We start from the raw sequence: 13,974 nt of genomic DNA on the forward strand, positions 1-13,974 counted from the left end.
AAAAAATCCACGTGACTTATGTGTAATTTTTTCAAACTTTAAGAAGGTAAATGTAATTTATTCTATTATTTTTTGATACAACGGAAGGGATTATTGTCATTTTATAAAATTTGGTCAAAGAAAGAAAATGACAGGGAATCGTTGAATATACACTTCAAAAGAGGTCAAAGTAATAAATGATAAATAGTCTACTCGTGTGGTATTTGTCATCTACCCGTTTGTGACATCAACCTGCCGAAATCCTCTGCTATAATATTTGGTGCTATAGTATTTTTCAACACCATTATATCTATTGGATTTAATGGGTTGAAAATCACTTTGTTGAAAACAAAAGTAATGTTGAAAAGCAGTAGGAGCTTACATTTGTGACAAGAACCATCTTCATGGTAGTGAGAAGGTCAAGTCTATCAAGCCTGGACCAAGTCCAATACCTTGAAAGGGCTAGGCATTTGGGATCCAATCAAGTTGAAACTCGAAGGCTCAAAAGCTCTGTAAATAGCTAAGGTGATGGTCCAATAAAAAGCCCAACAATTGCTTGGACAATCTCTCGGCCCAATAACAATTAATTAATAGAAAATCAATTAATTATTGAATTCGATCCGAATCAAGTTGATCTCCAGGAAGGAAAAAAACAAAAAAAGTTGAGATTTATTATTTTTTAATTTCCTGAAAAAAAAGTATCCATACAAATCCCAAGTGACGTGGCAAGGTATACGCAACCGTGACAACTAGCAAAATATACGGCCAGGATTACACGATCAGTTGTCTGGTGAACAAATCGTAAAACGACGCCGAAAGTGTGAGACTGCTGCAGAACACTCCAAAGTCAGCGTATTTTCGTACTTCGCAGAGAACCCACGCAAGCGCAAGCCCATATGACTCGCCACTGTCGCACACATTAGATATATATCCGTCTGTATATGTCTATTTATTTAATCTATCACTATATACTCGATTTTCCGAAATTCGCAACTAAACCACCAACTCGTTCCAGGTTTCTCTCACTTTCTTGCACTTGTAAAACTTCCTTGCTCTACAATCTTGTTTTTTAGTGATTATTTTTGTAAAATCTAATTTGAATTTGCAGATCTGTGAAGGTGAATGGTGTGTGATTCTTAGGGTTTTTGAATTTGGTCGGAAATTGGAGTGAATTTGTGGTGTTACAGGTCTCCGTATTCTAGGGTTTTGGAAGTGAAAGTAAATGCAGACTTGGGTTTGTGAAGATAATGAGCTCTATGGGTAGAGGGAAACGGACTTTGGAGGGTGAAGATGAACAGCCGGAGCGGAAACGGCCGGCTTTAGCCAGGTAAATTTGTGTTTCTTTTGTGAATTGTGTTGATTGGGTGTTTGTTTGTTTGTTCTTTGAATTTGTTGATTTTTGGCTGAAACGGGCAATATACTACTAATATTGATTAATTGTGTTTCTTCTGCTAAAATTAATTGTGTTTGTTATGCTAACACTATGTTTACTTTTGTGGTATTGAAGCCTTGGATATGGAGATTAGAAGTCCCATTTCTTGTATCAGGAGTTTGTACGTGTTAGATGGCTTTGACTTTATAACTAACTTAACGCTCATGAGTCAACCAAACCATTCCCCAAGTTTTATTCGTTTTTAGTTGTCTACAACCAAACATGTTATGATAGTACTGTCCCAAAACTCTTGTTCACCTTTCTATTTTGTGAAGTCCCAAAATACATGTCCCTTTCAAAAAATGGATGCACTATTTTTTATAACATTCTCAAACTATTCTTTTGACTTGAAGTATTAAAAACCTGCTATGATAAAAACTTGGATCCCCAAACAGCCCAAGAATTTTGGGACTGAGGGATTAGTATTTAGTAATGCACTCAAACCTTCCACTCTTGGTGCTGCTCACCGAAGGGGCCATTTGAGAACCAGTACCAAAATTTGACGAAGTGAAGATGGCGCCGTTCTTTAGAACTATTTATTAGCAACACATATGGCCTGAGTGTTGAGGTTTTCATTAATGCCCAAGATCAGATATTTTGCTGTGTCATTTTTGATAAAATCAGTTACTCTTAAGTGATGTATTTGATGATGTTTATACCTTTATGTACACATGTAAACTAGATACGAATTCTGAACACACTTGTGTAAACAAATGCCTAAGCTCTTTAAAGACGTTGTCAACCCCATTACCCCAAGCATATTGAAATTGATTCTCCGGTGCTCCTGTCCCCTGCTTTGCTCTACCCTTGCTATTCAGATCTGCCCTTAACAGTCCCTCTTGGATTGATTTTCTGTTGTCCTACTCTATGGATGTAAATGTTACCTCCAGTATGCTCAATCTTTTGATGGGCTTACTTTTACATCCGAATGTGTTTCCTTTTAAATGTTGTAATTCTGCGAAAAATTGTCTCGCTTGTGGGCGTGTGTGAAGGTCCAGTACACTCTATTCAACCTAATTTTCGCACATTTAGTAAAGGATTTATGTTTAATATTTCTCAACATCTAATGCCGCTAGCATTGTATTAGAATTATTACTATTTTTGTGGCTAAAACTTTACTCGAGTATTAAATTTTTACTCATGTACTCAGCTTTCACTCTTGTCAATCTCCATTTGCAAGATTATTATTGATGATTGCAGTGTTGTTAAAGGCGTGCCTAGGCGTAAGGCTCAGGTTTAGCGTCTATTGTCATCCCAGGCTCACTGATGTTTACTAGGCGCGCCCCTCAATTGCGCCTCGTCCTGTTTATGAGGCGCGCCTAGGCGCGCCTCACTCATATTTGTTTAAAAAAATATGATTATTCTATTTCTTAAGCCAAAAAGGGTACTTTTGGCAACTTCATAAACAAAAAAGAAAGCTCAATCATACGATATAAAGAATTTTTGTTCAAAAGAATAAAAAAATAAGAAAGCCCAAGAGTCAAAGTGTTAACCGAACAACGATAGAATGAGTTTGTGAGACGAAGACGAAGCCCTAGTTGCAAAGATGAACGACGAAGCCACGTCAGTTCTTTCTTTTCTTTTCTTTTCTTTTTTCTCTCTTCTCCTTGAGATCTCTTCTCTCTTCTTATCTTTGTTTACATCTTTCTCTTCGTCTAGTTCTCTCATCTCTCTCTTTTTTTTTTTTTTGTTTGTTAACATATTTATTTCTTTTTGTGCTTTGTTTTGCCATTCAGAAAACACATTTTGCTTTGCCTTTTAAGAAAACAAATTTGTACTCTGTTTTATGGTTGTTGGATGTTTGTATAGTTGATGGATTTACTTTTTTATATTTGATATTAATTTTTAGAATATTGGTATGACTTATGAGATATGAATGTTATTATGGTAGTTTAAATTTTCAATTGTGCGCCTCACTGTGCGCCTCGCACCTAGGCTCCAAAGGACCTCTAGCGCCTTGGTGCGCCTTGGGCCTTTAATAACTATGAATGATTGGAAACTGCAATTTTGGACTTTTTCAGGACTAAAATATGTCAAAACCATATATATATATACACACACACAGACACACACATATATATTTGTTTACTACATCATGCTATTTTTGTTGCTTTGGAAATTCTTTCAAACTGTTTTTGTTTATATTTGTTTCACTTTTGTGGGTTCATTTAATTATAACTGTATTATAGCTGAATTTACTTCTGCTAGGGTAATTTACTGATGCAAAGATACTAATTTAATATGCTTGTTTGGTTTTATATCTTAAGCAGTATTAATGATTTTAAAATAACTTGCTGGTGACCAAAGAACGTTCTTGCGTTTGTTAACAGAAAATGAGTATGGTTGTTTGGACCTACATTACATTAGGTCATGCTGTGAAGTGTTCTCTATTTATGCAAATCTTTTTCTTGTTTGAAGTACCATTTATAATTTAGCTTTAGGTATAGTTTATTAATTATTTCTATACATTATTTTGTATGTTTGTTTGATTATAGTTGACTCTCAGAGAACCAACTCTTTTCCCCCTAAGAAAATAGATGTTCCATGCAGTGTAATTGTTGAAGCCCTGAAGGTGGACAGTTTGCAGAAGCTTTGCTCTTCCTTGGAACCTATTCTTCGCAGAGTTGTAAGATAAATGAATATACATTTAGGCACTTCATACACTGTCCTTTTGACTGTGGATAATTTATGGTGATCACCTTTTTGTGCTTCATTTGTTTCATCATCACTCTGGGAAGCATGACCTTTTTTTACTTGTGTGTGTTTTATGATACTTCCTTATTTTTAATATCAGCCACTTTCTTTTCTTTTTTTTCTTTTCCAGATATATTTCAGTATATGTCCCCATGTTTGTGAAAAACCAGTGGGTTCAGGATAAGGAAATTTCTTCTTTTATTGTTACAATCACAAACACACAATGGAGATAGAGTAGTGAATCTTCAATGACAGATGTCATATTTTCTAGAGGTTGTAATAGTAGGATAAAATTTCGAGGTAAGTAGAAAATCCTGAGGTTCTAAAGAGATAATCTGGTAATTTAATGCCAAATTTAACAGTACTAAGAATTTTTTTTTTTAAATAATATTTTGCAGATAATGTTTTTGAGAATAATGGACATTTACAAATAACAAGGATCTTTACCTGCTTACTGAAAAACTAATGAAGAAAACAAGAATCTTTACCTCTAAAACTTGATGTAATGTTGGAGTGTCTAAACCCACTTAGTGAATCCCAATCAATGGTAATCATGCACTGTTTAGCCAGATCAGGATTTAATTTATATTCGGAACTAGGTGAAGAAATGTCCTGCAAGCATGTTTGGATTTTTGAGTATGCTTATTTATAAGTACTGTTTAATGGAGGAGTGTGCCAGAACTAGTATTTATTCTTGAAGGCAAATTTTTTATCGGAAGAAAGTAAGGGCAGCCAATTAAGTAGATCTGATGCTAACGAAACAATGCCAGATCTATCACAAAAAAATGGAATAGTGTCTCTGGCACTACGTTTATTTGATTCATGGGTTGTGGTGAAATAAAATCATCACCTGATATCAGCTTTCTGTACATCAAATGATGGAGGACTGAAGAACTGCCTCCTTTAAGCACTAAATTTCTGTGGTTAATGTCTTTAGTCAACCTAGAATGACACCTACTTCCACTATTCAAATCTGAAGTCCAGAATTCATATTAAACCTATCAACTAGATCAATGTGCATGCTGTAACAGTGCTGTGCAAGTTATTTCTTTGTCAGCTAATTGCATATAATTGTCTCACAAATTTATATTTTTGATTCACTGTTGTGTTTGTCTAATCCGTGCAGCTTCAAGATAAGGAAAGATGATTATTCTGATACATGTTTATTGATTTTTCAATGCTAATAATTAGATTGAAATCTTAAAAACTGAAATCAAGTTAAATATCTTTCAACTATAAGGGATTTTTTTTAAATACATGAATTCGAAGTTTACTTGCAAGTCAAATGACTCATACCGTGATTACTTGGTAGAGTTGCATATTTTGGTGAAGCAACCAATAGCACATTCAATACGATTAAACTATGAATTTGGGTTACAAATTCTTTATTGTCATTTGTCACTCTACATACAGTTTGATTCCACTCTCTTTTGAGTAATTTCAGTGAAATTGTGTGAAATAATAAGAAAAGCGAATCTACAATAATTTTGTTCATGTAAGATCTTTTAAGATTTTTCCTATTTTTATTTATCATAATGCTGCCCTTCTTGTTTTTCTTGTCGTCTCATATTGTAACAGGTAAGTGAAGAAGTGGAACGTGCTTTGGCAAAGTTAGGTCCTGCTAGAGTTAATGGAAGGTTAGAAATATCCCCGAATGTATATAAAATTGTTATGTATTGTGAAAAATATTAATAATTTGTTTCTCAATTATATTGTTATGTTTTATTGCTATGTATAATGCCATGCTCCTTTTGACATTTTTGAAAACAATTTCTGTTTGGGATGTTTGATTGTCTAACTGAGTCATTTGAGATAGACTTATGTGATTGGAAATATTTTGGATCTTGTTGAAGATAGAAATATTTCTCTCTTGGATTCCTGGGTTGGCCAATTTGGAGTTTGAAGCTAGTATCTCTTTGTACTGGAGTATATCGTTTCCCAGCATATGTGGAACTTAAGACACATGAATATCAAAACAGACTTTCACCTAAATGTTTTATTTATCTCATTTTTGCTCTTCTTCAATTGGTATTTCATAGACATGTAAAACCATTGGTTTTGCCTCAGTTTCGTGATTTGTTAGAAATGTTTTATTTATCTCATTTTTGCTTTTCTTCAATTGGTATTTCTTACACACATGTAAAACCATTGGTTTTGCCTCAGTTTTGTGATTTGTTCTTTCTTAAATTTGAGATTTCAGATTGTCCCCTAAACGAATTGAAGGGCAGGATGGAAGAAACTTGCAGTTGCAGTTCAGGTGCAGGTTGTCTATGCCTCTCTTCACAGGTGGGAAAGTAGAAGGGGAGCAGGGTGCTGCAATCCATATCGTTTTGGTCGATGCAAACAAGGGCCATGTTGTAACAACTGGACCCGAATCCTCTGTAAAGCTCGATGTTGTTGTACTGGAAGGTGACTTTAATAATGAAAATGATGAAGACTGGATGCAGGAAGAATTTGAAAGCCATGTTGTGAAAGAGCGTGATGGAAAGAGACCACTTTTGAATGGGGACTTGCAGGTGACTCTTAAAGAAGGCGTAGGGACGCTAGGAGAGCTGACATTTACAGATAACTCAAGTTGGATAAGGAGCAGGAAGTTCAGGCTTGGTGTGAAGGTTGCCTTGGGATTTTGTGCTGGCATACGCATACGAGAGGCAAAGACAGAAGCCTTCACTGTTAAAGACCACAGAGGAGAATGTAGGCTACTCAATTTCTATTTTTACTCTCATTTCTTAATTTTCTTGAAATATATTTGCTGAATTACTTTGTCCCCTGACAGTATACAAGAAACACTATCCACCTGCTTTAACTGATGAAGTGTGGAGGTTGGAAAAGATTGGTAAGGATGGCTCATTCCACAAGAGGCTAAATTCTGAACAGATAAGCACGGTTGAAGATTTCCTTAAACTTCTAGTCAAAGACTCTCAGAAGTTACGGACAGTAAGTGTGTATATGATTTGGTTGTCAGATTAGGAAGCCATTCCCTGTAATTGTCTTCTAATATACACACATGATTGTTGTAGATCCTTGGAAGTGGCATGTCGAATAGGATGTGGGAGGCTCTCATAGACCATGCGAAGACTTGTTCCTTGAGTGGGAAGCTTTATGTATATTACACTAATGAAACAAGAAATGTAGGTGTTGTTTTTAACAATATCTATCAGCTGAGTGGCCTTATATCTGGTGAACAATATTACTCGGCTGATTCTCTTTCTGACAGCCAGAAGGTTGGTATGACAATGTTGTTCTTGTGTTATTTAAATAGGTTTTAATATTTGTAATCTATCCGAAGACTTTGTAACAACCCTCACCCTCTCCAAACCCAATATTGTTCGCTTTTGGCTCCCCCGGACCAGAGACTTCCCAGAGGGTCACCGGTATTGACTTCGGAGTTTTGGTAGGTTCACGGCCATCACGGCTTTAAAGTGTGTTGCGCCATAGAATGGTGTTGAATCTACATATAGCACCTGCCCTTTCCACACCCAGGCGACGTGGGAGGTGCACTTATAGCTCGCCTAGTGTGGTAGCCTACTGGTGCCACCTGCACACCCTCACACACACCCGCCCACAAGGTCGCCACAATCACCCCCCCTTTGGGGCCCAACGTCCTCATTGGCTACAGACTTCCACCTATAAGTGTATTTGGCACGATATTTACTCTGCAAGCTTCATAAACCATATTCTTGAAATTTATAATGTTATCAAATTGCTGTAGTTACTGGTTGCTGTCATTTTGTTTACTCTGATGTTGACTCTTTATTGCAACTTTGAACATGATTTGTGAAGGGGTTGCATGTTTGACCAAGTTATCAGTTAAATTATGTAGATTTGACCAATATTTGATGGTAAAAATATTGTTTGGAAATGTGTAACATGAGGATTTTTATCGCTGTTGTTCGTCTCTGCTGTTATTTTATTTACCGGCGCAGTCTAATGTTAATTGTAAGTTGACATCTAATGAGATTTATAAACATGTGGATTATATAGTTGGCTGTGTTATTGGTAAATTAATGACCTATTTAATTCAATATTTGATGGTGATTGTTTATTCGAAGTGTATTGTAAGAACATATAAACATATATATATATATATATATGTTTTTGTAGATTTCACATTAAAATAAACTGACCAAAGTTGGAAACATAATCAACTGAAGCTGAAGACTTGGTAATTGCTCATGTTTGTACTGTAACTAGAGAAGCTGATGCTTATGTCTATAACTGCAGGTATTCGTGGATTCCTTGTTGAAGAAAGCATATGATAATTGGGACCAAGTTGTAGTGTATGATAGCAAGTCACTATTAAGCTTCAAGCAAAGTAAGATGTCGAGTGCATCTGGAAATGAAATTTCAATGGGCCAGATGTCGAGTGCATCTGGAAATGGACTTCCAATGGACGTGATTAACTATCCTTCTTCTTTAGATAATCAACTTCTCCCACCACATTTGCCAGTTGCAGTTCTTTCTGAGCGGCCTTCGATGGATGCAAATCTACTAATTGGAGGTAAGCATTTCTGGCTACTAAAGCAGATATTGTTAGATTATTGATGGGTATGCATTAGCGAGCTTGTGGAAAAGATGTTTAATGGATGTGATTTTGCCATATGTATGTTGCTTGGAAGTCTTGAACATTACTGGTTTTGCTGGCAAAATCTGAAATCAGTTTCCCATCAGTGTCATCTACCTATAAACATTGTTATCAATTTTTAAATAGTGCCATTAATGTTAAAAATTGTCTTTTTTTTTTTTTTTTTTTGAATATTTGTGTTTTACTTGATATGCAAAACGAATTCTTAAATGTCTCTCTTGTACTTGATGCTGTCCCCCTTTAAATGGGTGCATCCCAAAGCAGTGTTTAAATTCTCTCCTATAGCCCATGCGGTCCTCCTTTAGGTGGGTGCATCCCCAAAATATTCTTTTGAAAGTCATCATCTCATAATAATTAGAGGATTAAATTGAGACCAGGGAGTGGAAATTGTTTCTTTTTTCTTTATAAAAAAAGAAAAGAAAAGAAGAAGATGAAATATTTGCTTTCTAAATTTATTGGTTTCTAAGAATACCCTCAATTTGCTTCTGGTAAGCAATCAAAACCATATTGTAGTGTAAAACCTATGTGTGTGTGTGTGTGGGTGTTTTATTTATTTATTTATTTATTTATTTTTGTGTGTGTGTGTGTGATAGAAAGAGAGGGAGATAAGAGGAACTAATGGGGTATATCCGATCGGAGATACTAACAGGACCAACTGCCTCTTTACTTTAGTGTGGTCTAGTCTTTCCAGTGCCTTTTCCTTACCGTACTAGGAGTAAGCAAGCTAGCTTTCTTTCATTTTAGAAACCGTAGCTTCTTCGCCCTTCCTGCCTGTTGAAATTGATATGAATGATATAGTTACAGTTTCCGTTTGAGAAAATCATTTTTTTTTTTCCCTCTTTTTTCATTTTATCATTTTCCAATGGCATGGGCTACACAACAGACTCGGTCCTCTATATACCCTATAATTCCACTAAATATATATATATATATATATATATATATATATATATATATATATTTTTCCTAGTTCTATAATTCCACCATTGATGTACCTATACCAGGATTTGAACTCTGACGATAGATACCATTACCACCTGAGCTAGTGAAGAAAGCCTTTTTCAACTATTTAGGGTTAGTAACGTCTTTTAGTTATTTTGGTAGGTTGTTGGGGACCCTGCTGACCTATTGTAAGCTTTGGTGATTGCCGTTATTTTTTTTTATTTATTTTTGGTTGACTCTATCTCTCTCTCAACACACACACACAATTGCCTACAGGCTACCTTCCAGGAAAAAATTGCCTACAGGCTACCATCCACCAGCATTAAGTGTTAAAATGACTGATGTATAATACAGTTATTAATTATAGTTGGTTATTTCCCCCTGATTCAGCTTCAGGTTATAATGACAATATGGCGATTGAATACTCAAAACATTCTCAGCTAGTGAATTCCAGTTCTGGCACACAGTTTGACAACACTCCATTTGGTTTGCAAGACCTGCATATCAGCAATTCTCGCCAAAATGAAAGTACAAGATATGGTGACAAGGTTGGACTGGCTCTTGGTCCTCCACAATCATCGTCATTCCAGGGAACTAGCTCATCTGTTCATCAATCCAGTGTTGATCCCTTTGATGACTGGTCTAACAACCAGGACAAGGGTGTGGATGACTTCTTGTCAGAGGAGATTCGCAATAGAAGTCATGAGATGCTTGAGAACGAAGATATGCAGCATTTGCTTCGACTCTTCAGCATGGGAGGCCATGCCTCTGTTAATGTTCCAGAAGATGGGTACAATTTCTCATCATACGTGGAATCACCATCACCATTACCAAGCTTCGGCTATGACGAAGATCGCACCCGTTCTGGCAAAGCTGTCGTGGGTTGGCTCAAAATCAAAGCAGCTATGAGGTGGGGCTTCTTTATTAGGAAGAAGGCAGCAGAGAGGCGAGCACAGATTGTAGAATTAGAGGATGAATAGAATTAGCTGTGAAAATGGTGTTTGACCTTGGACGTGAGTATTTATTTGGGCTGCAATTACGATTCTGATAATTGGTGAAACTCATCGGTGCAAGCAACAACTTTAGGTTTCAGGAATTCATAGAAATTATTAGCCCAGACTTTGAAGGTCTCTGTTTGTGTTACAGATATCAGAGATTTCCTTCTTGTACAGTTTCCTGTATAGTAATTTGTCCAACACTCTCCTGTTATTTACTTATTTGGTGTGCTTCTGTCATCTTTCTACATCTGGTTTGTCAATGACATGTATTTCAGGACCCAACGCTAATTCTCTTTAATGATGTTGATGATTGAAATTTAGGGTAACTTTTATGATATTTTAGACATGCCTACTATAACCTGTCTTTGACAATGGATTATTATTTGGCAAGTATATAATTTTCTTACTTTGCTAGTCTGCTCCTCTCATTTATGTATGCAATAATGGTAAGTTCTACTTTCAAAGTGAATGCTAGACCTTATGATAATGAAAACTCCGTAGAAGTGATTAAAGACATGAAGGTAATTACATTAGTGTAGTAAATGTGGGATGATGGCATGGATTTGTGATTACTCGGTCATAATTTCTTTGTTATTTTCGAAGGAATTATTATTATTATTATTATTTTTGAAAGTAGAGTTAGAATTTGTCATATTGTAAACATTTTCTAACAATGGCCACCTTGGTCAGCAGATCCAGAGAGTTGGATACAAATCTATATAACATTTTACATTGTGATAATTATGCTTATTTTATTTTATTGAGCAACAAGATTGAATTACAAAGAATAAAGAATAGAATAATTGTATATATCCTGAACAAGAATAGAAAGAATATATATATGGCTGTGGAAAAACAACTATAAATAATTCATGTAATATGCAGTGTCTTCAAGTGCTTGCACATTCTGGAGGAAGGCCTTGAGGAAACCGCTTTGCGTCGGTGCAGTAATTGTAAATCATGTAATTATTTTGCACCCATTTCAGCCTACCTTGGCTGGTGGAGTCCAACTCTTCTGATAGCCATGCATTGCTGGTCGAGGGAGCATTTGAAGCGCAAGAAGATGCACCAGAAGACCAAGTGCAAGCATTGGCATTGAAGTTCCTGTACGAAGCTGTAAAGGGTGCTTGAGTCCAGTCAGTCTTCACCAACCCACCCCTCGTGGCCCAATCGTCCGCGTTCCACAGGCTAGAGTATATCCTCATTGCCTGATTCTTTGGGTATGGAACACCAATTGACTCCGAGTTCTTGAACTCTCTAATGGGGGTGCCGTCCACAGAAAATCTGAAATGGAGGGAAAATTTGAGTCAAAACAAAGTTGAAAAAAAATGTCAATATAAAAATCCAGGTGTGTATAACAAGCTGGGCACTTACATAATCCGTTGAGGGTTCCAGAGGATGGAATAGGTGTGGAAATCAGCAGTTGGGTCGAACCAAAGGTAAAACTGCTGCTCTCTGTTGCCTTTGCCTTGGCTGAAAACATTGGTGTGAAGAATGTAAGGGTCACCACTCAAGTTCCCCAAGAACTCAAAGTCTATCTCATCATGGGTTGGACCTTGTGATGACAACTGCAATGAGACCACACACAAACATGAGGATTAGACATTACTCATTAGAGTTTAACAAACAAAAAGAGATTAAGCCATTTGTGAAGGGAACTTACATAGTAGGCGGTGACAGTGCCAGCAGAGTTTCCGGGGACAAGCTTGAGCTGCATATCAATCTTTCCGAATAGATATTCATTCTTGGACTGGAATCCTGAGCCAGAGGCCTTGTCAAGGGAGAGGGTAAGAAGGTCGCCGTTGTTGAGTATCTTAGCGCGGCCATCGCCCCAAGTGAGATCAATGTTTTGGTATAAGTTAGCAGCAGACGCAAAAATTAAAGAGCCAAGCATAGCAGATAGCACCAACAATAATAACACTGAAGTTGAAGAAGAAAAGGCCATTGGTGTTTGATAATTGGTTCTAGTATATGATGTGAATGAGAAATGAAGAGAGTGTGGGTAGGTATTTATAGGGAGGTATGAAATGGAAAAGATGAGGGAGAGAGGGAAAGGCAGAGGAAAGTTCTGAACCCATACAAAGTTGTGAGTGGAGGGAGAGTTGGAGGGTCTGAGCTGGACACAGATATTGGGTAATGTTGGTTCAGAAAGGTGGTTTGTTTAGCTGTAAAAAGCGCACGCCAGCCCAAGCCTTTTTCGTTGAATCATATGACGCGGTTTTGTGGAGCTGTTGGCAGGTGATGTGAAAGCTTTTGACCAAACAAAAAAGGCGTTATCTATAAGCCGCGTCTCCAACTCCACTAGACGAGCCTGGAGTGACACTGTTAAACTGCGAATTAAATACGTTTATACCACTTTATTTATAATAGCTGAAAATTCGAAATTAAACCATATAAAAATAAATAAAAGTTGCACGCTTTGACAGAATTAAAGCATGAACTATCAGTTTGGCATTATAGGGTAACTTTGTTTCTAATTAGCTTTACTTAATTGTGGATGAAGTAGATCTTGGGAAATGTAACTCTTGCTTTAAAAGAAAATTACAAGAAGAAGATACATCTTGTAGATGTATCACGAGATATACCTACACCGGATGATCGTGGTCAATGAATACATAACAATGCACTTGATGAGCATCAAAATATATTTCTCCATGTGAATAGTTATTTACGTATTGTCACTTATCACAATAAAACTCCATTTTAATTAAACCGTCCAATTTGATCAGTAATAATTTTTTCAAATTTAAGCGTATATTGACAAGTAAAATCTTTACCGTTTAAAATTTTATTCCATTTTAATGTATTATTTATTCTTGTAAGTGGCTTCCAAATTGCGTTATAAAATGCACATAATTAATTTAGAATAGAGTATGGAAAAGAAAAAAAATAATAATTTAGAATAGAGTATTGGGGTGAGTTGCCAAATTCTTGTTTCATCATTTGTTGTATGTCCTTTTCATGCAAATTAACCAACACTGTATCCTACAATGCTTTTGATGTCAATGACCATGTATGAATAAATGAATAAAATATTTTGAGAATTTGAAATGTGTACGTTAGAATTTAATACTCCATATTAGCAAGGGTAGGAGCGAAGTGGGGACTGAATTTGACCTAGTAAGAAGCATCTGCGAGGCTAGCTTCTTTAATTATTCATCCCACTTTTGAGTCGGTGTTCAATTTTCATAGTAGCCAAACAAAAACAGAATTGGGGTTCTCAAAACCATTAGCTCAAGTCATCAAGTAATGCCCATAGCCAGCTGTTTCACACACACACCCCAACACCATAAACCAATGCATGTACAACCTTCCTATACACTTTCCAATTTTATAGTTCTACT

The 13,974-nt window shown here is 36.3% G+C and overlaps 2 protein-coding genes across 2 annotated transcripts; one reads left to right on the forward strand and one right to left on the reverse strand.

Annotated features, from left to right (window-relative positions):
• Positions 1–826: 826 nt before the first annotated feature.
• On the forward strand, positions 827–10,988 carry LOC132279332 (calmodulin-binding protein 60 B). The gene is made up of 9 exons (XM_059781282.1): positions 827–994; positions 1,088–1,306; positions 3,962–4,037; positions 5,684–5,742; positions 6,306–6,799; positions 6,882–7,042; positions 7,126–7,329; positions 8,330–8,606; positions 10,023–10,988. The coding sequence occupies exons 2-9, from the start codon at positions 1,227–1,229 to the stop codon at positions 10,610–10,612; spliced, it is 1,941 nt and encodes a 646-aa protein (XP_059637265.1). The 5' UTR covers positions 827–994; positions 1,088–1,226; the 3' UTR covers positions 10,613–10,988.
• A 367-nt stretch (positions 10,989–11,355) lies between these two features.
• Positions 11,356–12,625, reverse strand: LOC132279334 (xyloglucan endotransglucosylase protein 7-like). The gene is made up of 3 exons (XM_059781288.1): positions 12,294–12,625; positions 12,005–12,198; positions 11,356–11,914 (listed from the first exon to the last, which is right to left on the reverse strand). The coding sequence occupies exons 1-3, from the start codon at positions 12,573–12,575 to the stop codon at positions 11,521–11,523; spliced, it is 870 nt and encodes a 289-aa protein (XP_059637271.1). The 5' UTR covers positions 12,576–12,625; the 3' UTR covers positions 11,356–11,520.
• Between the last annotated feature and the right edge of the window lie 1,349 nt (positions 12,626–13,974).

The sequence above is a fragment of the Cornus florida genome, unplaced genomic scaffold, assembly GCF_030987335.1.
Source record: "Cornus florida cultivar Cherokee Brave unplaced genomic scaffold, ASM3098733v1 CherokeeBrave_3.0.0_Hap2_Chr10, whole genome shotgun sequence".
NCBI classification, from domain to species: domain Eukaryota; kingdom Viridiplantae; phylum Streptophyta; class Magnoliopsida; order Cornales; family Cornaceae; genus Cornus; species Cornus florida.